Below are 25,674 nucleotides of genomic sequence, written 5' to 3'. Positions count from 1 at the left end.
AAACTCCTTATCTACAAGATGATCCATATTTTCATAAAGCCATGATTAATAGACTTTTTGAAAACTATGTTCCAATTCCCACTTGCATGCTTTAATCTACGAATAGATTTCTTAAGCTTGCTCTTTTATCTAGAATCCAAAACTTTTACATTGTGTGATGTACACAATTTCTTTCTACAAGTCCAATTGAGGAAGGTGTTTCGTTTTCCAATTACCATATTGCCATATGCAATGATTGCTAGATTTATCCAAAATAGTTCAAGCATTCCGACTTGGTGAAAAAGATTTGAACATTATCAACGTCGTGAAGTTGTTTATAATCTTTAACCACCAATCTATATTTTCTTTTGTATGTGTATACAATATCATCTTTGTATGTTTTGAAAACATGTTTGCAACCAATGGGAGTGAACCCTTTATGCAAATCAACGTTTGTATGTTTAGAAAACATTTATGCAACTAATGGGAGTGAACCCTTTATGCAAATCAACGTTCTATGTTTAGAAAACATGTTTGCAACTTATGGGAGTGAACCCTTTATGCAAATCAACCAAATCATAGATTTGATTCTTTAAGATGAAGATACTTCGGATAAAATGGCCTCATACTACAAAAAATGGCAAAGAGACCCTTCCAAAATGGCTTAAGAGATCTCCTTTCAAGGGGTCTCTATCTCACAGGTCTCTTTGATAAAGAGACCCCCTCATCGAGAGGGGGTCTGTTTGTTAAAAGTTAGAGACCTCCACGTAAGAAAGGGGGTCTCTTCTGTAAATGTTGGAGAAAATATTTTAGAAGGGGAAGAGACCTCTTAATAGAGATGTGAGATCTGTTTGTTAAAAAGTTCAGACCCCATAAGTAAGATATGAGGTCTCTTTGAATATTTAGTTAAGACCTCATATATAAGATAGGGGGTCTCTTTGTTATTTTTATTATTATTATTTTTCACAAATTAAGACCTCGTATCTTAGATATGAGGTCTCTTTGAATTGTTTTATTATTATAACTAGAGAGCCTTTATTACACCTGACGGGTCTCTTTGCAACCTTATTTTTTTTTTTAAAAAATCGATAATAGCAGAAGCCAGCTACGCCAATTCAGAATTAACATACATAATACACCTGCGTTTACACCTCTATAAATATCGGGCAGCAGGAATCAAACGCACAAAACCACAAAACCACACCTGCTAATCTGCTATAATACATAATTTGTAATAATTTGAGAACAATTCCATAATCCATATATTACCAAAAAAATATATTTCCCACAAGTAATGCTCAAAACGCAAGCTTTTGCATAAATTGTAATTTGCATAAACGTCAAAGATTTACATCGCAATTTCCAAAAACGTAAAACAAAAATCAATTTCAAAATATAATCATTCATGCCAATTTACCAACAATTGGAACCGAAACTAGTGGAGTTATTTTCATACCATCAACTTGGTTTTCTTCATCTGCTTCATGCTTGAGCAAATACTCGACCCACATGTCTCTAACCTCATCCTCATTTTCTGATGAATAAGTTTCTTCATAAAACTGTAATAAGTAGCATAATTAGTAGTTAAACAAAGGATAATTTGTAAAAACCGACTCATTTACCGATTTACGATAACATGAATGATGAGAAAAATATAAACAGTTAAATGTAACTTTGAATACCAACCAGCAATATATTAAGGGTAATTTATTTGGTTGCCTAAACTAAAGGGCATCAACATTAAGGCACCAAGAAAACTCCAAAAAAAATAGCAGGTAGCCATCCAACAACACCAACCAACTGAAATTCTAACAGGACTGCAATCCCACTGATCCACAACAAAAAAAAACACCACCAGAGGCCTGTTGCAGCAGCAAACCCACATGACATCACTTCATACCCCATTCGGAACTCATAGAACAAACTGGATGTCCATTTATAAGTTTTCAGAGCCTGGTTTTGAGGTTCATAATTGGACTGTTGGTGGTCAAAACAATTGATGCTTGTTACAAATGATTGAGGATCAGTGGATATCAAAGTTAACTTTCCAAAGAACAATTTATTTCACAGGAAGTCATCTAAAACGAGCAACATGGATATCTTGTTCATTCACCAGACACTAATTCACACATAATGGAATATGGCAAATAACATAATCTTTCTAGTAAAACAATATCGTATCAGGATTCAAATATTGCAGAAATATGACATTTATAATACTGAGCACTATCTTTTCAGAAGCTTTCCATACCCCGAGTAGCTTGCACTATTAAAAGTTCCATACTTCAGTTTACTGTATCCAAGTAAGAATGACAGATTACAACAACAGTGTAAGATTTAAGATGTACTTGTTTGCAATTCGGTAATAAAAGACAAACCTTTATGAACATGGACGGTGAATTTATTATAAACAGACAAGTTCAAATTCAAAATTACGCAGCAACTATCAAAAGAAAATCAGCTAAAACTCAGGAATTAGGGCAACGCAAGTATACTTGAACAATACCCAAAGATCTTGCAGAAGCTCCACAAATTAGTTGTCATTTGGCTACAAGAATGACAGGGAATATTTTCGACTCGCTTTGAACAAAACTATTCGCCAAAAGACAAGATAGCAAGCAGTCTTGCAACTAAGTATGAAGAGATACGCAGAGAAACTAGCAGATTCTTCAAACCTACCTTTTACAGTGATAAAACGCAACCACGGTGCTGGTGCACAAGTCTGCCATAATATATGCCCAAGTGTGCGTGGTCTAGGTGGGTATGGAGCAAATCTTCATAGCAAGTTCATAATTCAGCTCACAAGATGTCAGACAAGATAAATGAAAGAAAACAATGTAGTCAAAGTACTTGAAAGAGAAGTGATCAAATACCAATAAGTCGCATACACACAAACGCAGACCACGCAACATACCATTCAGTAGCCAAACTCTGAGGCTCCGAGGCCCAACAGTAACGTTCTTAACGTTCTTAAAACATGACATTCTTAACTTTCTCTTTCAGGCCAGGAAGAGGTCGCACAATTTAATTAGAAGTAGGAGATCTTGTACTTCGCCCGCCTGCTAAAGTGATACCCCCACGACCACCAGCAGCCCCAATTGTCATCGAACCACTATCTGAGGTCTCTGGCTCCATGTAAAAGTGAGCATTAAATGCAACAAGATGGGTATACTATGTTTGTGGGACTGTGTTAATCAGAGGAAAAAAAATTAGAACCAAGACATTGGAAAACTGTAAATAACCACACAATCCAGGACAAACAGATCGGCTACAAATAATCATAAATTGCAGACACAAATATTTGGATATGATATTACTAAAATTTTCATATCCAACTCTAAGCATTATCTTGCAAAGGGGTTCCAATGTTGGTGCCTTTTCCAACAGCTGAAACTTATAACCATCAAGATCTTCTATAAAAGCAATAACAGAACTTTCACCATTGACTGGACCAGGTTCTCGTGTCACCTTTCCACCCTTTGCCTTTACAAGGCTTACTGTTTTAGCAACCTACATCAGAGAAGTATCCTTAATAACTGGCCATATTCTCATACCCTGGTAGTACATTCAACCAAAGACTAATTTCTAAAGAACTCAAGACCTTCAACAAAGAAAAGAGTCCAAAATGAGAAGGAAATGAGAAATGTGAAAAGAAGCAAAAAAGGCTGCAGTGATGCTAGAAGCTTGCAAAAGATCAATAACTACTTTTCTCAATCAACTTGAATAAAAGATGTTCATTATAAGGCAGGTTATTCATATCTGATGCAATAGGAAAACATACAAGCCAAGAAGGCTCGTGATAGGAAAATACCCATATTTAAGTCAACATGTTCTATTTTGGGATGTTCCACATTTGAGTTAACATCTACTTTTGTAAGTTTTATATCTCCACATTTCTCTTAAATTAGGATCCACTCACTGGCCCACTTTTTTTATTTGCTTTTCACTCTCCTTAATCAGTTAATCTCAATGCAAAACATAAATATTAACGTAAATACGAAATGGAGGCAGAATACAAAAAATATCAACCCAGTAATTAAGCAAAAAGATATTGGGGGGGGGGGGGGTGTTGTGAGCTCTCAAGCAAACAAATTGACTTCCATGAAGATTTTGAGGTATAAATTCTGAATAGATATAAACAAGTTTCAACTTGTCTAAGATTATTCTTCATGAGGGTGATATATAATGTATTGTAGTTTCTAGTTTCTACTCATCTTAGCGTAGAAGAAACTCCAGAGTACATAGTAATCAATATCATTTAGTGCAGGAAATTCTAAGAAATTCAAGGAAACTCACATCCTCAACTGCAACACCAAAGTGACCAAAACAAGTCCCAATATCATATTTGCCAACTCCATAGTCTGCAACCATTGTTTTAATTGCAACACCTTGTTATTTAAGATGCACTACGCACAGAACAAAAATGAGCAAGTATACGGTAGCAAAGGGAAGTCAACAAAATGATAGGTCTATATGTTCATTGTAAAAAGATGGATTTAAAGCCAGATAGCTTACTGTGTGAAAGTTCAACCGTAAAATGTGACTCTTCGGGTCCAAAACCAAGAAAGGCAGTTGAATATCTTTCCTCTGGGATGTCTCTTTTCCGCAATACCTTCATGCCAAGGCACTCCGTACAGAATCTACAGTTTTCTCACAATAATTAGTCATCTGCTTCATAATAAGCAATCCAAAATTTGCAGATGTTAAAATTGGAAATGTACTTTATAATCTTATCTAAATCTCCAACGCTATAAACAACATGAAGTAGTCTTCTCTTGTCATTTTTAGCCCACTGTACAACACTTTCCTCCGTAACAGAAGGCCTTGCTTGAGCTATATTGCCAACTGTACCAGCCTCCAGTGTATTCCTGTCTGGGCTTGGCTGTGTAGATTCCTTTATACCAACTAAATGCGGCTGTGAGACAGCTGTAGAATATGAAATACGTATTAGTGCAAAGTTGATAATATTTACATTAACTTCATGAGATCAACATACATTTCTCCATATTCTTCATAAGATTCCCTCCAACACAAGAACATATACCAAAAGAATACTAAAACATAACACGTATTAAACTCCTGGCAGAACCACATTCTTCCGCAGAAAGTCAGAAACCAAAGTACAGTTATCCACCTAAGCCTTTCTCTTACGCAGTTCTACCTATTGTAATAAGCTCGTTCAATAGGAAAACTCTCTACATCATAAGTCCAAATGGACCAATAAGATGAACTAATAACAAGAATCAAAATTCCACGTGGTATCGCTTCATTTGTTTTTAATTTCACTTAAGGTTATTGTTAATCTGCAAAGAATCATCAACTCCACTGATCAAAGTCACTTTCTTCCCAAATTCATCGATCACCAGAACTCCCATTTTTTAATAAAAAATAAGACAAGACATATGAATTATACATCAACATCAGATTGGAATTGGGATTGTCAGATCAGATTGGAGAGTATCACCTCCACTTTTTGAGAGTGTCATACACGAATTTTGTTGGTATAACCTTTGATTGCAAATGATACTTATACCCAAATAAATAAAATTCTTAAACAGTCACCAGTAAGAGCAAAACAGAACGAAAAATGACTACCAATAAGAGGAAAACAGAATTGAACAAACTAGGAGAAGGAGCAGAACCAAAAACACTCCAATGCTAACCAGCATACCCAACATGATCTCTTATAACAGAATCTAAATCAGAAAAATAAATGTACTCTTCTGCAAGACGAGAAGTACCCACCACACCAAACTTTAATAAGGAACGTACCAACTACAACTACAATCATAAAGTAAATTGTTAATTTCTATTTTCAAAACATTAACCCTTAACTTGAAACCTATGACCAAATCATCATTATTCATTACCTCCCCTATTTGGCTCAAGCTCTACCAATTTTCATAAGCCTTTCCTAGTGGCATTAGAGAATAAAATTAGACAGTTCCATTTGACTCAAGTTGGGTACAAATCCAACATTTGTAGAACTAGTAGCAATACGGAATTAGTAGATTTCACAATTCACATCAAACAAAGAAACTAACAAAACCAAGTATGACTAGTCACATTACAACAATAGTTCTTAAATTCACACACTACATTTCGTAGAAGAAACACACAAAAATAACCAAATTCAATCATATTCCGATCAGTTCCTCGATTAACTTTATACCCTGAAACATTTAAACCAATCTGAAATCCAAATTCCGCTCAAATCCTCCCGAAGATCGATCCCTCAAAACCCTAATCTCACAACACATAACCATAGAATTAAAAAAAACCCCTAAATTCCGTGAAATCAATAACAAACAAGAAAAAACGCAACACAGTTGCAGCAAAATCAACATGAAATTCAAATGAAATCGACAAAAATATCACAAAATCAGAAATTAAAGCTAAAAAGTTACAGACCTGGAAAATGGCGAGAGCGATGAACTTTTCGAGGTTGAGCATAATCAGATGCCATAGGTTCTTCTGGTTCAGATATGCGAGTGTATTTTAGCTCGTTGAACTCTGGATGTTCGCTTCTAGGTGATTCGATTTTCACACCCTAGTTGATCAGATCGAGAGGTGCTCGATGGAAGAGAGATGGAAAATCTAGCCCTTGATTTATTTATCTTTCAATGAAACATAGTTGTTGGAGATTTTTGAAGAAGGAAAAGCTAGAGACCCGGCAAACAAAAAAAGGTCTCTTCCTTTTCTTTTTCCTCCGAAGTCTTGTGGGTCCATGAAAAAGAAAAAGCTAGAGACCCGTTAAATTAAATAACAGATCTCTAGCTTCTTCTATTTTATATTCTGCAAAAAAATTGTGGGCCCTCTAATAAATAAGAGACCCGTTAAATTAAGTAACGGGTCCCTTGCTTTTCTAATTTTATTTTTCCCACCTTATTTCACTCATTACAGATCCGTTATCTTTAATATTGGATCTCTTGTATTAAAGAGACCCGTTATCTCAACCAAAGGGTTTTTTCTTAAGGGTCTAGATCGATCAAACCATTTTGTATGACCTTGAACCATACTTATGTTTCTAATGGCCTCAAACCATACTTGTGTTTCTGATGGCCTCAAACCATACTTGGAAATTTTTAATTCGTCGTAGCTAACCAGAGTAACTCGTATGTTCTTGAAGCACTTCCAAAGTCTTCATAGTTTTCATTCCTCAAGATATCTATGTATCTATCTTGGTTGAATTTTATTCCTTATACGATTTACCTAGGTATTGAACATCAAACGTTAGTGTCTATAAAGACATTACTCAAGTCCTTTGAGTATTAGGATTCTCTTGAAGCACTTCCAAAGTCTTCCTAAAGCTCTTCCAAAGGCTTCTAAGTACGGAGCTTTTCCAAAGACTCCTAAGTATCCTACATTTGTTTGTTGCTTGACTCGAAGTTCACTTCGAGGTCATTTTTATCCCACTTGCCTTTTTGGAAATATGATGGTTTCCTAAAAGACATTATCTAGAGAAACAACCATACGTTCTCAGATTTGTGGTAGAATCAATACCTTTTGTTTCTATGAGTCACTCATAAAGAAACTTATATCTATTCTTCAGTTTGTTTGATGTAAACACTAACTCCCATTGGGTTTGACAACCCTAGATATATATGTACTGAAAAGATGTACTTAACCGAAGTTCAATCCTTATGACATCTTATCCTTAGCTTTGACAACTTTGTTTAGTGTGATAGTCCCTTGAGAGTATCATTTAGAAACTATATAGGAAAATAGTCGTGATTATCGTTAATCGAATAGATTCTGATTTCTCCATTTGGACATACCATATTCTTATGGAGATTCGATTGTCATAATGCCATATAAACAATCTAGATAATCTTTCTTGGCTCATGCAAACATCACCTTGACCTAGTCTAGATGTTCCAAAATTCTTGCCAAGTTGATTTTATACCCTTTTGTGAATTGCATTGAAGCATTTCACATATTTCACCTTGAGTAAATATAGCCATATTTTCTCAAATTCTTGTGAAATAGTAAGTCATAAAATCCATCTTTGGCCCGTGAACTTTATTGTCTAGAAACTTCTAACAATAGTCCATTTCTATGTCATGTTCAACAAGCAAGACCCACGTGTCTTAAATTAACTAACTTTCAGAAATCCATGCCATGGAATCTTAGAATGTTGTCTTGTTGATATGGTCGTATGACATTGCCAAAGATATATGGAACACAAATCAAAATGTTTGATTTGAACCTTCTGAAGTTTGAGTGTGAAGAGATTCGTTTGTTTATTAATCAATCATATGACTCAACCCTTAAATGACCATTTCATTCAAATAAACACTCAACGAATGTTTTTGTTTACTTTGAATGTGAGTCTTTCCGTTGTCCAAACAGAAATTGATTTTGATGATTAATGGAACATGATGCCATTAAGTTCCAGCCTTTAGAAGGACTTTAAAACAAACATGATGACCTTACAGCTAATGTAGCACGACTTTGCTTCATTTCCCACTTGTAGGTCAATAACCTGATTTAGCTCTCGAAATTTGAGTTCTTAACAAGAGTTAGAACCTCAAGCGGTAATCTAATACCATAGGAGTTTATTTGCTAAGTCGTTTCTCTTTAACATAAACTTCAAGGTAGAAATCGAATATCTAAATTCATTTCTTTTGTTCCCGTTTCCTATGCTTTCTAGCACGTTTTCTTATAGTCCAAAAGATTTTACCCTTTTCTTGATCTTCTTACTTTGTTATGCTTACAAAGTCCCTTTCTTTTATTCACTTTGAATGACAACATCCAATGAGTCTAGTTCATTTATCGAATCAAAAGAAAGATGGTTGTTAACCATTGGTTATACATGAGTCTTTAACTCAATACTTCATTATTCCAAAACTACCCAGTATTCTGAATATATGAGGTCCAATTGGTCTACCATTTAAATTTTAGTTTGAAAAAAACCATGAAGATCACTATAAGAAAATAGCATTCAAGATACGCTCTCACTCTCCTTTTCTTTGAGAATCGCTCTCAAAATTAGTTACCAATCGATCGAGGAAATATCGCAGTTCTATTATCCGAATGCAATAAGGTTGAAGATTTACGATTCTACTGAATGAACTAGCAAAGAAAACATTTATCATACTTTAATAACTTAAAACAAAAGCATTCACGCAATCATCAAAGCTATTAAACATTTCATTCATGCAAAAATATAACATGGTCCAAAAATGAATGAAACGATTCCAAGACCCTAAAAGTCCTAAATCCTTAAGCAGCTTTGGCATGTCTTAAGTCTTTTAAGATTCTAGATAAGCAAAACCTATTGCTAGTAATCTTCAAATTACTCTTGGTTAGTAAATTAATACCATAATTTATCCATTTGCCACAACATATGCCATTGTTGTTTGAGTTGCAACCACAATCAACGTGCTCCTTTGGGATGCCTTACCACCTAAGTCAACAAAAATAGCACCTCGCTTTGGCGGAAGCCTACTACCTTAGATCCTTAGATTTTTGTAAAGTGCTTGATTTGGAAGGCAATTTTAAACTCAATATTACTTTGGACCTAGTTGTTTCGATGTTGGTTCGATTATTCAGTGAACTAAATCTAATCGAGCATACAAACCACATTCATGCATAATATATTCATACAAGCCGATACGTTTTCACACGGGCGATAATGTTTTGATAATTCTCTATGTTTTATATTAAAAGGTTATTCTAGAGAAGAGAGAATTGTCGGGGTGTTACGCCACCACTCCAAAAGGACATGTGTCCTGGCCTTGAAGGCGGTGACACCCTCGAAGCCTTGGACCGCCTCCCGTAATGAGGAAAAGCCTAATCTCTCCCACAAGGCCCTCTCATCGGCATGATCCTGAATATGCCTGAAAGATGTCTCAAGCTCTCCCCGAGACAAGAAAACTCGAATAACCACAGGCTTGGTCTACAACAAGAACAATTCAATACAAATGAGCATAATCCAAAAGAGGCAAACCAAAGCAAAATACAATAAGCATACCATGAGCATAGGCGGCCGATGAGATAGATGATAGGGTCGGTTGAAGACTAAATCCTTCAACCTCCAGCCACTCTTGTCGAAAGCGGTCTTCTAATGCGGGACCAAACCCCCAACCTTGACGTCCTCTAGTTCCCTTGCCTCCACATCAGAGGCATCCTCCTCATCAGCTCGACTAGGCGAGCTCTCAAAAATCTCTCTTCGAGAACGACGAATAGGCATACTAAGATATTCAAGTACAAAGTCAACATTCAATCCCGGGGGCTATCTTCTGTTAGTTTCAAAACTTAAACACCCACAGTGGAATTACAAGTACATCCAGGGATTCTCATGCAAATATTCAAAGTCTACATGAACGCATAGGCTATCTGTGCCTAAGAAGTTGTTCCGAGTCTACATCAACGCCTAGGTTATCCAAGCCTACCATTTCCTTACAAGTCTCCTCAAGTTCTATGTTCAAAAAACAACCACCCAGGGACCACATACAAGATTCCTACATGACTATGTCAAAGAGGGCATCTACAAATGCCCCATACGAAATTGAAATACAAAGTACGAAGTCCCAGGATCTAAGTTTCAACAGTTCATGTTCAAAATGTCTACCAAAAATTTCCAATACAAGTACAAAAAGTAGCACCTACTACAATCAACATTCCAACATCCCAAAATACAAATTAAAATACCATCAACCCCTTTTCGAAATACATATCCCGTAGGTATGGGTGGCCTCCTACCAAAGTGGTCAAAATTTCAACATTTTCCAATTCTACATACAAAATCAAGAGCCCTTCATCACATATACCCAAGGGAGCAACAATTTGAGGCCTCATACTTACAAAATCATTCCAAATACAAGAAAACATCCTACACATGCACCTAAAGCTTTCTCAAAAGCAAAGCTTGAAATACTTACATGGATTGAAGTAGGTGAAGCAAAGAGCAACCTTGAGCAAAGCAAGAGCAAGAACAAGAAAAAATTCGAAAAGCAAATGAGCAATGAGTGAGCAAAATGGCTCGTGGAGGGGGTATTTATAACCCCAAACCAGCGCCAGGTGTTGGGCCCACTGTTGGCGCATGCGCGAATCTCTGTGCACTTCCCCAGGCTAAATGTACGTACTTTGTTGCTACGGTTTTCTACGGCAAGCACCGAAATCAAAAGTTCTTTCCGACAAGTATGGGTATACACCTGTTTAGGCTACAACGGCGGATAAATATCTCAAACATCCAAACTCCAAAAAATATACAAAATCAAACAAAGCATCCCAACGAACCTAGGCTCCGGGAAAGTCAAGGCAACATGGCATATGTTCAATTTTTTCCCCAGCACAAATTCTAAACCCATTTCCCAATGAATCAAGCTAGGTTAAACTCAAACGGCATATTCAAAATTCAAAATTTTTGATGCCATGCTCCATTCCAAGAAAGGGCTAGAAAATGTTCAAACCATACAAAGTCGAGTTGTCAAGACAAACCGGAGCTAGACTCGACCCCTTTTTCTAACGCTTGTTCTATGAAGGTACTGGAGTACAAAGAATGGTCTAAATTGCAGAACGTCTTGATCGTTCTTCGTCCTAATTTGAATACTTTGACTTGTGCTTTCCTCACCGGACGCTCAGTAAAAGTTGGGGGTTCAGTAGACACCTAATTTGTGTCTCCCCTTAAGACCGATGACGAAACCAATAGCCTAGGCCATCATTTGTACAACTCCGAGTGGAAGTCCCAATTTCTTGAATACAATGAGAATATTCCAAGTACAAAAATCCAAAATCCAATCCCCAAGTCCGTTACCATTCCGGAACTTGGTACAAATTGTTATTCTAAACACAAGTCCAAAATTCAAACACAAACTCTAGAAACGGACCTCTCCATTGGTCCTCGAGCCACATTTCCAGTCAAAATGACATTAAGCAATCCAAATTCGGGCCCCGATCCACAAAACTGAGCATCCCGGGCTTCGACCTGTAAAACCGGATTCAAACTGTAAAAAATGCGCAAAGACTTACGTCTAAAAACAAGCAAACCAAGAAACCATCTTTTGCCAAATAGTACAAAGGTACAACTATGACGCGCCGTAAAAGGACGGCGTCATTGTCCTTTCTTGGCAGCGTCTACTGGCGCCAGGCATCAGCGCCAGGCGTTGGCCTAGCGCTAGGCGCCTGGCTTTTGTCGGCTTTTTAACCTCTTTTCTATATACACCCCATTTTTTGAGCATCAAGGAGACAGAAAGAATCACACAATCAATACAACGTCGTAACGCCAAATTCAATCTACACTTAATCAAACTTCTCAAATACAAAAAATCACTAAAAACACATACTTGCAATTGGGAAATCACCTTGGAGAAATTAATATGGCCTACTTAGGTAATCCGAGTCCCTACAATCTCATTATTTTGCAAATCTTATTTTCTAATTATTTTTAAGTTCTAAATAATCCAATGATGTTCATGTAATGTTCATACTCACTTGAACTAGGAAATGCTTTAAAGGGGTAATCTTTGAGGGGTTTTCGTACTTGAAACTCCCCTCAAATGATCTTCCGTACTCGTATTTCAAGTCCAAGATTCAATTTTATGTATTATTTCAATAAAACTTGGTTAAGAAAGTGATGTTCTTACTCTTAAGAACATTCGTTCTAACAACCATGTACAAGTTTTCAAAAAATCTTTAATCTTTGCACCAAGTTCCATAATACTTAAAGAAGTGCGACCCATTCTTTAAGTTAGAACACATGAATCATCTAATTTCATGTACAATTTCAAGTTTCAACTTCAAATATTCAATGATGGTTTATTGGGAACCATACCCCTAAAACTAGAATCAAATACAAGTATGGGGTTTATCAAAGGTAAAGTATTTACATAAAAGTCTTGGCCTATGAGAATGGAACCTCATAATTTCAATACTCAAGTTCAATATTCAAGTTCAAGTTCTATATTCAAGTTCTACGAAGTATTTCATTATTCAAATACAAAATCGATGATACTTTTAAACGAGCAACTCATTTTAAAGTGAGATTGTTTTACACGATTGGATTCGTAGAGGAGCCAAATCACTTTTGAGTAAGTGTTCCTCAATCGGATTTTCAATATCCAAGTTATTCAACTTCTATCATGCAAGTTCAATGCTTTATTGCTTATTCCAATTCCGCACCTTTAAATATTGCACCTTTCAATCCCGCACTTACTATTTATGCCTCAAATTTTACTCAAATAAGTGCCTCTCGTTCCCTTACCCGTCCAGTGCCTTATCCGGAGTCACATTTGGTCTTTCCAAACCGGACCCTAAAACTTGTTTGGTGGCGACTCCATTAATGTTCAAAATTCTGAAAGTCGTAGGGGTATTTTACGCACTTTCCTATATTTTGAGCTTTGATTTTCTATGTTCAAAATTCAATTACACCACTTGTGCGAACCTAGAATTTGGCTCCACTTTTGGGGGTGGGATTGAGAAAATCAAGTCAAATCTAGTTGATCACACTCTTGTCAAATTGAACAAGTTAGAGCCCTTGGTGGGTCTTAAACAAGATTCATCAAACTCTCATACTCCCTCCGTCCCAGATTAGTTGTTACACTTTCCTTTTTCGTCCCTCCCATATTAGTTGTTACACTTCTAAAATAGGAATGACCCCGCAATTATTATATTGTCTCTCTCTTCCCACTAAATTATTTTTTGTCCCCACACCCTCTCTCATTCAATTAAAAAAATACCCCACTAACTCCTAGCACATCTACTTTTTCGATAAAATAACAATTGATAACCAAACAACCACTTATCGCCTAAAACTTTGTGCAAGGGTAAGTGTAACAACTAATTTGGGACAGATGGAGTAACTTACATACAAAATTCAACGTACAAGCTATACGAAATACAAAAAATACCACTACCACTCAAAAAAAAAACCCTACAGGTCTGCACTAATATTATTATGGACTAGGTCTACACAAGAATATTCCCAGAGAATATGGGAAAAGTTACTATGCGGCAAACAAATAGGGACGTCCAAAAAAGAAATATGGGGCAATCTTTTAGGGCTGAGGGAGTCATTCAAAACTTTTTTTTTCCCCAAAATATAGTAAGTGTCAAAGTAAATACTCCCTCCATTCCAAAATAATGTTCCAGTTTAGAATTTTGACATTATTCACAATTCACGATAATCTTCTAAATGATTTCCAATAGACAACGAAAACCTAATTCCGGTGGAGTCTTGTTTGATTCGTCTCAATGAATACTTTAATAATATCATACTTTTATAATTTTTTGCCGATGAATAATTAGAGATATAAATAATACAAAATGTGCCTTGCAAACGTGAAAAATAGAAATTGGAATATCATTATGGAACGGAGGGTAGTTTGCTAAGCAGTTAGTGTCAAAGTCAAAGTTTAATACTTTCACCGTTCTTCAAATATCACACCATGTTGACTTTTACACCATTTACGCAATGACTTTAACCATCTTTTGAAATATATACGTAAGAGAATATGTAATCATGTAAGAACTTGTTAGATTCGTATCGATATATAATTTCTAAATATCAATGTTTTTTATAATTTTTACTTATGTATAATTTGACAGATTAAGAGTTAAATTTGTGTGTTGGGAATCGTAAAATCAACATGGTACCTATGGTTTGGGAATTATATAAATATTAAATGGTGCTCACTTTCAAATTTAATGAACCGAAAAAGTATACAAATATTGAATAGTGCAAAATTCAAATTATTGCACTTATTGTAAAGCAGAGAGAGCAGCGGGGTTTTATTTTCGTGTTTTGTTACCTATGGTTTCATGTTAACGTTTGAGTGATTGCTTTTCTTCTCAAAAGCTTACTGGCATAGAAATGCACCAGTTTATTATATCAACAGAATCCAAACCAAGTATGAGTAGGTCTGTGTAAATCTCTGGCCACCTTCAATTGCTACTGCAAAAGAACTTTCTCTCAGTCACCTTTTTAATCAAATCATTTAAATTTTCCAATAACATTGCAATTTGCAAGTACATGATTTCAAGGCGACCTACATTTATTAATGTAAACAGAATTAATTAATAATAATAATTAATGTTATTATTGAAGTATTTATTTTTATTTGATGAAAAGAACGTAAGCCAGAGAATCTTTCTCAATTTCATGCCCCCATTCCACATGCCAGAGCTGGATCCCACCTGCTGCTGCTGACAGATCTGCTTTATTTCTTGCCTTTCCCATTTTTTTTAATTTTTTTTAACAGAACAAATTGTTAAAAGAGACCTCATGATTAAAAGTCGTTGACATATTTATTTTTGATTTAAATTCTACCAATGAGTGAAGAAGTTTTGCTCAATCTATGAAACCGGGGTAATGATCCGTACAACAATTTATAAATCAACTCGACAATTAGATTTTAATAATCATAGGTTTAAGCTTGTCAAAAACAAATCTACCGAGTAGCTTGAGTAGTTAAAAAACTATCTACTGTAAGGATAAATTTAATCAACTTTCTGTTATTGAGTAATTCTCTTATTTACTCTCTCCGTATTTATTGAAAAGATATATTTTTCTTATTCGATCGTATTTTATTAAAATATATATTTTCTATTTTTGGCATCTCACGTTCCTCACTTTCAATTATATTAATTTTTCTCTCCCTCTTGTGTTCCTCATATTTACTCACATACTCTTTTTAAATAAATAATGCACCCACTATCTATTTCTTACAATAAATAATCGCTCAATACCTCACTTTCATCTTATTTTAATAAATTCAACTTACCCTGTTAAAACTACATGTCGGTCAAAGTGTAATTTTTTAATAAATAGGGAGGGAATACTTAGTTTTTTTTTCCTTATGTGCCAAAAAACCTGGAGGAAGTAGTTTCTTAAACTATTCGCATGTTGATTGAACCATTTAGGTTAATTTGTTAGTTTTGTGTTAAAAGGTACTACCCCATTTCGCAATACATGTATCGTCTCTCATTTCCGCACCATTCATCAATCAACTTTGACAATCATTTTTCCACCATTATCTAAGAAAAACTATAGTAAAGTTAAATCTTATTAAATTCGTATCAATGCGAGAATTTCAAACAATATGTGGTTTATGCACCCGGGTGCATAGTGTTCATTATGCACCCTGTTTTTTAATGAAAGAACTAATGTGTGGTCCGGACGTTGCTCCGGGTTTTACTTTTAATCGGGTTTACGTTTTCTAAAAATGTGCCCAATTACATTTATATATGAAAATATGACAAACATTGTAGCTAGTTGAGATGGTAGGAAGTGGAACATTTAATCCATGAGGTTTGATGTTCGATCCTTGCTACATGCTTTTTTGGTTGTCAATAACATACCATGATGCTTATTAGTGGTGACATGGCGTAATACGGAGGGAGTCTACGTGACACGTATACGTTTTCACAAACACTTTTTAATATATTAGTATAGATATTAGGGACAATTACAAAGAACGTAGATAATACGAAGAACATAAAGGCAAAATACAAAGAACATTGATAAAATATAACAATTTATCCCATAAATTTAGCATATTATTTGAAAAGAAATCATCAACAAATCTTCAAACTATGAATTAAAACAAAGAATTCGTAAACAAGTGGAAGAACATTCCAGATTAAAGTAGAAAGAACTCATAGAACATATATACACTCATAGTACATGTTGTTCATGAAGGAAATAATGCCCTTGGTCCAAGTATGCATTCAATGTTAAGTCTAATAAATGCGGTTCAGTATTAATTAACAAGTTAATAATTCAGTGAGATCAAGTGAGCTGAATGCCTAGCTAGAGGCCGCTTCAGTTCAAGTGGAATTAATGATATTAATCCACAGCTTACTCTTGACTGAACCCGTAGGGTCACACAAATAGTACGTAAACGGATCAAGTATTTAATGGCATTAAATACTCCATCTATGGATATTCGGAATCGACGGATCTTGGTTTCAGTAGGAGCTAAGATCGTCACAGGCAAGAAATGAATACTCCGGAAACGATGATATTGCCGGAAACGGAAATATGGATCGTATCGGAAATATAAATATTATCCAAGTCGTAGATGTTGCCGGAAACGGAAACATGGTACGTATCGGAAAATATTATCGGAAATGGAAATATTGCCGGAATCGGAAATATTGCCGGAAACGGAAATATTGTCAGAATCAGAAATATTATCGGAATCGGAAAATAATTCCGGAAACGGAAATATTAAATATTTGTTCGAAACGGAAATTGATTCCGGAATCGGAAATATTAAATATTGTTCGTATCGGAAATGAATTCCGGAATCGGGAATTTAATCGGAAGCGTATCGTACGAATTAGCATCGGACGAGGCCCGCTAGACGAAGGCCCAGCACGAAGCCAGGCCATCGCCCAGCGAGCCAACACGCACCATCGCGTGCCAAGCCTCGACCAGGCCCAGCGCAAGGCCAGGCCCAGCCAAGGCCTGGGGCGCGCGCGCGAGAGCACAACAGCAGTGGGCCGAGCGCTGTGCGCCTAGCGTGGGCCGCAAGGCTTGCGCGGGTGTACGGTGCTCGTGCAATACTTGTGCGGGAATCCTAAAGCAATCGGGATTCGAAATATGATTAAATCCTAAAACTATTAGATAATGATTATTTAATTAGAGTCCTAGTAGGATCATAATTAAATAAATTAGTATCCTAATAGGATTCCAAATCCTTTTCCATAACTCTATAAATAGGTGCCTAGGGTCACATATTTAAAAAGAGAATTCAAGTATTCAAAGTGAGTTTTTGAGAGAAAAATTCAGTCACACATTTGCCTATAAAGTGCCGAAAATAATAGTACCTTAAGGGCGATTCTAGTTGGTCAATCTTAAGGCGGATCCGGACGTGCTGTGGACTATCTACGGAGGGACGGCACTTGGAGTCCTAAAGACTTGTTCTTGTTCGGTTCGGGCGCAGCTAGGGAAGGCACGCAACAAAGAGTATGCATCTAAACTATGTTAAATGATTATGTGTAAATAATATGTTTTCCTGGCTTTATGGTTTTTCCGCATGATTTATGAATTGTCATATGTATCATAACCTAACAGTTCAAACCCAAAGAACATATAATTCAATCCCAAAGAACTTATAGCTCAAACTCAAAGAACACCTACTATCAAAATTACCTATATTATAATTTAATGAACGTCCTTTTCAAGCTCTCCCAAACACAAAATTAGCAAAGTAAATACAAAAACACATGAAAAAAACTTAAGAAAAAAGTAAATGCCAAAACACATGAAAAAATTTAAGAAATACTCCGTACATTTTCTTTCAACAACAAATTTGGAATGGACGTTCAAATATATAGAAAAACAAATCCTTTAATGGATAGATAATTTTATATATAATTTTATCCGCCTTTTACTTTTTAACTTCCCAACGATAATATTTTTTAAAAATTCTATTCAACTTCCCTGCTAAAATTAAGGGATATTTAAAAATCTATTTTTTAATTACAAAAAATGTAAATAATACTTAAAAGTACGTTGTTTTGCACGAGGTGCACAGTACTAACTGTGTACCAGGATGTATAATCCAATTTGCGCAAGGTGAAAGGAGCGGCATATATAACGCTGGAGGTTGGGGTTTTGTTGGAGATTTAGAAGCTTAAACCTTTTTTTGTTAATTTGAAATTTCACAAATGATGATGGAGTCGGGATTAATTATATACAAACGGGAATTGAAAAAAAGGAGAAGACAAAAATAATGTAATAAAGATTCTAATGACGAAATCTCCGACCTTTAGTGTCATTTATGTCATTTCGTATATCCTTAGTTGATGATAAAATGTGCACCCGCATAAACTTGTGTTGTTTAGTGCACCTTTACCATAATTTTTGCGCTTTAAAAATGGAAGATATTTTAAAAATATCAGAAAAAAACCTAAATGAAATTATTTTATGATTAATATTTTTTAAAAAGACCAAATATCTTTCCCAAATTAGATAGAGTAAATATTTAATTTATTAATAATTAAATAATAAATTTTATATAATATTGCAAGGTAAATTTGTCATCCATCCTTCCCAGAGATCATAAAAAATAGAACTTCTTATTAATAAACCTTTTGAGGTTAAAAGAGTGGATTTACTACTATACAACAATTATCAAAAAGCAATAGCATACATAACATTTCACAAAAAATAAGATAAAAAAATAGAAAATTTCTAATTACACATAATAATAGCTAGAACTAGCACTAGCAACAATAATAATAAAGAAATTTTGCTTAAATTGGTTGTTTGCCCTTCTTGCTTTGGCCTACTCAATTGAGATTTTGTTGGTTCTCAGGCCATGCCCAAAATGCAGGTGGCTGGTTTTCTATACCACCATTTCCACCACCGCCGCCACCACCACCACCGGCCCCATAGATGGTGCAAAATGTATCATCATGAAGTTGTGGGTCGATTTTGGGGCATTGAAGGTCCAATTCTGGCTTAGGGGAGGAGGCTTGTAAGAATTGAGTAATGCTTGTTGGGATGAAGGAATTTGGTGGGAATTGAAGTTTGTTTGATGGGTTAGAAGATAATGGACTTCCGGTTCTAGGCGTGACTGTTCTTGAAGTGTTGTTTAAGTTCATATCTGAGCTTATCTCACTTCCATTGTTGCTCCAATAACTCTTTGTATCTGCATTGTTGAGATTGATGGCTCCATATTCGGTTGGTTCTCTGTTTCTTAGTGTTATTAACTGCATGGATCGGGAATAATACAAAATTCATAATTGTCATCAGATAATGCACGAAACCGTCTGAAATACAAAAAATCTACTTTAGAGGATAATTAATTAGTAAATCATTACTCCTTTGGTTCCTTAATAATATGTTACATTACTGTTTTTAGGTTATCCAACATAATTAGGTACTTCCTAAATCAACTACAAGGTTAAACTTATAAAGAATTCAAAATAAATTCAAGTTTGTTTTGTGGAAATGTACAATACGTTTATTCGGAGAACTGCGCGAGTTAGTAATTTTGAAATTTGAATGAAGTTTAATTTCTTAAGATGACCTTATAGCAATCATGTAGCATGTGGCCGACCTATCATTTAGTGATGGAAGAAACACTTTTTTGTTTGATTTTGAATATCCATTATATTATTCAAGTTTTATATTCATTGTAAAGAGATCATTTTAGACTCTTTTTGAAATTTATGAATTACGTACATAGTATAATAGAGTGAAATGTAAAATTGATCGTAAACAACTCAAAAAGAAAAATGTGAAGAAACTTAACGAATACAAAAACGAGGTTGTTAATCTAGGATTCTAGTAGAAAAATTGTTTTCTGTCTATAAACTAGGCATGCGACATTTTTCTTTGACGGGACATTATACCTCTTAGCAATGTTACTAGAATAGGTAATGATATTGACAAAAGGAAAAAAAAAATAGCCAGCAATATGAAAGTAAAACTTCTGCACTTAATTAATTCAGTTTACCCTATCTTCCCCTCAAAAATAAAAAAAGTTTACCAGTATGTTCTGTATATTTTGTCTAATAATTATATTAATATTAATTCTGTTAATCCTCTTGGTGGCGGCGCATTTTAACTTTTCAGCGTTCCACCCCATTATACAACTTTTGATTTTTGTTTTTTGTGTTTATTTATTTATAAAAAAATCATCTAAATTAGGTTTGAGTTTCTGGCCATGTTGATTGCACATGGACGTTTAATCATGCAAGCTTATTCTATTACTTAATTTAAAACTGTCACACATGATCCCCAACAAAGGAAAAAACTATAAACTCTTTTTTTAATTAGTGTAATATATACTGTAATCTTTCTTGGCACAATAATATAATTTCCAAATCTAATCCAAATTTAATTTAAAAATTGAGTTGACATAAGAATTTTGTATTGATAAATTAATAAATTAGAAGAATTACTTGTACGTAAATGAAAATGTTAACAGCAAGCAAGAAATATAGAATCCCGGCCTCCAGCCGAAATTGATTGTGGCGTTACTACAGTACGTAGTGTTTCATCGTGTTAGTATGAATGTGACAACTAATTTAGGATGGGGTTAGATTAATAGATGCATTAAATTACCTCAGCATGAAGCTTCTTGTTTTGGGTTAGAAGAGAATCATTATCAGCCTTAAGAGAATCAAATTGTCTCTTCAAAACGCTATAATCTTTCTCAAGTTGCTTAGTCTTCCACCTTGCCCTTCTATTTTGGAACCAAATTGCAACTTGTCTAGGCTGCAAACCCAATGCTTTAGCTAGCTGAACTTTTCTCTCTGGCTCTAGTTTATTAGCCTGCTCAAAATTCTTCTCCAATGTCTTTACTTGCTCCATATTTAGCCTTTTCTTCTTCTCCCCTCCTCCTGGCCCCAACAACACCACCTGTGATCCGTCGTCTGACATCTCATCTTGATCTCCTCCACCGCCACCACCGTGATGGTCGTGATCATGCTCTTCATGACCTCCCCCTACCACGTCGTCTTGGTGTTGATTATGGTCTATTTGATGAAGATGGTACCCGGAAAATGACATTGATCTGTTCATCATTGCTAGTGATGGAACTCCTGGAGCACCTGCACTTATCCAAACAATAAATAAATAAATAAACAAGATTGTGACATACTCTAGAGTCTGGACCAATAATTGTTTTGTATATTGAATGAGTATTATTAGTAACATACGTTTTTGTGCTACTAATAATAATATTACTCATTAGAACTGCACCACCGTACGATGTGTATATAGTACAACAACCAATTTTGGCTAATAGCGGATCATACCGCTATCATTACCCAAGATTAGTTGTTTTCACTACTACAGTAGTACTACTGTACATCATATGCAGGTGCAGTTCTGTACAAAATTATCTGACAACACCCCCACCCCCCACACTAATTATAAATAATGGTCATGTACGACAGAATGAAAAGTAAGTAAGGAGTCGACGAGAATTTCAGTCACTAACAAATCTAATGGTAGCCTAACTAACATAGAAATTAGAAAGACCTTGGAATTCTTGAGGTGGACAAGAAGAGAGGATGTTAAGCGAAATAGATGGATCGTGATGTCGGTCGTCGTCTTCGTTGTTGAACTCATGATGATGGTTGTTATGGTGTGGTTGATACATCATGTAGTCTTGAGAAAGGAACGCCATTTCTCTCATTTTCTATTTTTCTTTTTTTTTTTCAGAGGAGTTTTGGTTTTAGGGGAAACAAGTCCTACAATAAAATGAAAGAGAAAGAAAAATGAACTTCTAATAATAAGGGGGGTGATGGCTGATGCCTGATGATGATAGGAGTAGTGTCTGACTTTTGCATGTGATTTAAATTTTTGTGTGTGTTTGAAAATGATGTGTTGTGTGCAGCGAAGCAGAGGAGGTGTATTTTTATTTTCTAGGAGAGAGAAAATAAAGTTTTTTTTTTTCTTTTTTTTGGTTAAGAAGGTCTAGCTATACGTTTAAATTCTCCTTCTTGATTTGTAATTTATATTGTCCTTAAATTTATTCACAGTGGGAGGGAAAAAAAAGAGACGACAAAATTTCAGAGGATCAGAATACAGAATTCTAATAGTGGATGTGACTTGTTATACGTTGTAACAATTGTTTGCTACTACTCGTAGTATTTAATCATAAAAGAAAATATGTACTTGTTATTATTTTTGTGTATAGATCTAAGAAATATCTTCCAATTTTCAACTTGGGCCTGCCATAAAACAAAATATACAAATAAAAAGAAAAAACATTAAATTATTATTCTTAAATTTATTTTTTTACAATGTTGCTTTTATTTCTGATAAATAGACAAGAGGAGGAAAAGACAGTGAGTTATATGATTGGCATGAGATAAAATGGGTATGAATCTTATAAGGTTCTATCGATGATTGAAGTTCTAAGGAAAGTGTATACAGATTTTCAAATATTAGGAATATAATGGTGTTAGATCATACTATTTGAGGTAAAGAGCTTCTTATCGCTAGTAAAGAACTTTGTGTTGCCATTATGTATCTTTATCTACGCGCGCATCAAAATTGTTATATCAACAATCATCACTATTTCATTTACTACCTCCGTTTTATTATGATCTTTACATGTATTATTTACACAAATATTAAAATAAATTACAAACATGTGTTTAGAGTACTATGTATATCCATAAATTTTAGGTTGTACCCATGCACAGTCAGAGTTGGCTATACCAATATACCCCAATCCAAAACGACGTCGTTTTGTGTTGTTTAATATGAAAATGAACATTTACTGGTATGGAAATGAACATTTACTATTTTGAAAATGAACATTTATTTACTTATTTGGCAATGAATATTTACTATTTCGGAAATGAACATTTATTTATTTATTTGCAAACGGACGTTCACTATTTTGGAAATGATCATTTATTTATTTATTTGGAAATGAACATTTATCGACTCATTCAAACGTTTATCTAATTATTTGGGAATCTTCATTTATTCAACCAATTTAGAAATGAACTTTTATCTACTGATTGTGAAATGAACTTTTACTAATTTTAAAATGAACATAGTTGTTGTATTACTATGTTATTACATTGAACATATATTTACATATATTGTGAAATTAAAACATGTCAAATATAATATTTTACCAAAAAATTGAACATTTTAGGCATTGTCTATGTAAAATTGTACTTGAATTACAAGATATTAGTACAAGTCATCCTCTTGTTTTTCTATATCTTCAATCTTGAATCTTGCTTTTGACGTAGTATCGAGTTATGATACTTTTGAATGTGGCTATGAAGTGTGATATGAACACAATATTTGACTTTCACGGTTTCAATTTCCTCATTGTTGTAGGTTGGAAATGAAAATAGTAAGTAATTTGATACTATTATCACAAATAAAACTGAACATTTACTGTTTGAAAATGGTGAGAATGAAAAATCTTTAAATGATAATATACAAGAATAATCAATGTGAATTAAAAAAAATGTGCTTATACTTGAACATTCAACCTTTTATAAATGTACATGCTCAAAATAAAATTTTAACATGTTTTTGAACTGTTATCATATAAATCAAGCACTATTAACATAATAAATCATTTTATAAATGAATATAATACTTATTCAAAATGATTATGCACAATTTATGTATTATTTACTTAACTTAATATGAAAATGTGTTTTTTAAATTGAAAAGAGAACTTATAAATAAATGAACTTAAATAGTTATACATACTACACACTCACATTATGAACATCATATCTCTTACTTGTCCATAGTTTGAACATAAAACTTTAGAAAAAATGAACATTTCATTATCACAAAATGAACATTTTTAAGTTCCACATCTTAATTAATCAAGTTAACCATCATAGTTTAATCTTTATAATAGTAGATGTGAACATTATTTCTCGCAAAATGAACATCAAAGATTTCAAAATAAACATAACCATGGATTCATATAAACCTTATAATTAATTTATAGGTTTGAACAAAAATAAAATTCTAGATCTGAATAGATTTCAACCAGAAAGTTTCTAATCACCTCATATTGGAAATTTTATTTATACAAATGAAAATATTATATGCAACAAAATGAACATTTAATTCCCAGAAAAAGAACATTCTTTAGTTGTATACTTTAATCAACGAGTATACATGTAATATTCACAAAAGAATATCATAGCTTTTCTAAATCAACATAATCATATATTAACATGATCCTTTAATAATTCTAAATCTAAAAACAAAACAAAAGAAAAATAGTTTTAGATTTGAATTTGTTTTTGAAGAACTATAGTAATAAAAATGGGGTGAGAAGACGGAGATTACAAAAAAATGTAAATCACTAACACACTAAATAATATTTGCAAGACAAATGACAATATTATACAAATACATACAAGAGAAATGAACATTTTATTCTCAAAAATTGAACATACTAAGTTCTCGAACCTAATCAACAATCATAAATTTAATCTTCATACTAAATAGATATGAACATCAAAATGTCATAAAACAAACATAATCATATATTCATATGAACCTCGAAAAAATCTAGATCTGAACAATAAAAAAAATCTAGATCTTAAACTTTTGAAAATAAGCAATAGAATGGAGATTTCAACCAAAATCTTTTTAAATTCGCTTACACAAAAGAATGAAAATATTACATGCAATAAAAAAGAACATTTTATTCTTAGAATATAAACATCAACGTACAAGTTCTATAAACAAATTACATGTATTTCATTTTGATAATAAATAGATATGAACATCAGACTCTCACAAAATGAACATAACTATATACAAATATGAACATTTTGAAAAATCCAGATCTGAACCTAAAATATCTAGATCCGATTTTTTTGAAGAAATTTGGCAAAAATATGGAAAGAGAAAATGGAGATTCAACCAGAAAATTTCTAAATTAGTTAAATACGAAGTATTAACAAAATGGAAAAAATATGAATAAATAGTACTCCACTCACCTTTTCCTTTTGAGTTTTTTCATTCAAAAAGTTGCACATAATGATTTTCTTTTGAACGTCAATTGCTTCTTTCTCAAATTTGCTTGAAATCTGAAAAATAAAAATCACCGTGCTTGATCTTTTTTCAAATCTGTTGCATTATTCGTCGAATTTTAGTGCTTTGTGAGTGATTATTACAATAAAATGGAGAAAAGAGAATGATTCACATGGGTTTAATGGTGGTTTTTGGAGAGAGAAAATGAAAATAGAAAGGGAAAATTTTGAGGAGAGGGAAAATGAAAA

The 25,674-nt window shown here is 34.0% G+C and overlaps 2 protein-coding genes across 2 annotated transcripts; both read right to left on the bottom strand.

Moving 5' to 3' along the window:
• Nucleotides 1-2,679: 2,679 nt before the first annotated feature.
• Nucleotides 2,680-15,160, bottom strand: LOC130464810 (uncharacterized). The gene is made up of 9 exons (XM_056834039.1): nucleotides 15,056-15,160; nucleotides 11,814-11,911; nucleotides 10,070-10,175; nucleotides 9,707-9,880; nucleotides 5,643-5,733; nucleotides 4,701-4,956; nucleotides 4,495-4,619; nucleotides 4,276-4,340; nucleotides 2,680-3,489 (listed from the first exon to the last, which is right to left on the bottom strand). The coding sequence occupies exons 1-9, from the start codon at nucleotides 15,158-15,160 to the stop codon at nucleotides 3,151-3,153; spliced, it is 1,359 nt and encodes a 452-aa protein (XP_056690017.1). The 3' UTR covers nucleotides 2,680-3,150.
• Nucleotides 15,161-18,989: 3,829 nt separating this feature from the next.
• On the bottom strand, nucleotides 18,990-22,367 carry LOC110778811 (homeobox-leucine zipper protein HAT7). The gene is made up of 3 exons (XM_021983364.2): nucleotides 21,926-22,367; nucleotides 21,005-21,492; nucleotides 18,990-19,644 (listed from the first exon to the last, which is right to left on the bottom strand). The coding sequence occupies exons 1-3, from the start codon at nucleotides 22,080-22,082 to the stop codon at nucleotides 19,222-19,224; spliced, it is 1,068 nt and encodes a 355-aa protein (XP_021839056.2). The 5' UTR covers nucleotides 22,083-22,367; the 3' UTR covers nucleotides 18,990-19,221.
• Nucleotides 22,368-25,674: the final 3,307 nt, after the last annotated feature.

Source organism: Spinacia oleracea, chromosome 1, assembly GCF_020520425.1.
Source record: "Spinacia oleracea cultivar Varoflay chromosome 1, BTI_SOV_V1, whole genome shotgun sequence".
NCBI lineage: Eukaryota > Viridiplantae > Streptophyta > Magnoliopsida > Caryophyllales > Amaranthaceae > Spinacia > Spinacia oleracea.
The sequence above is the reverse complement of the archived record's forward strand: the minus strand, read 5'-3'. Positions and strand labels throughout refer to the sequence as shown.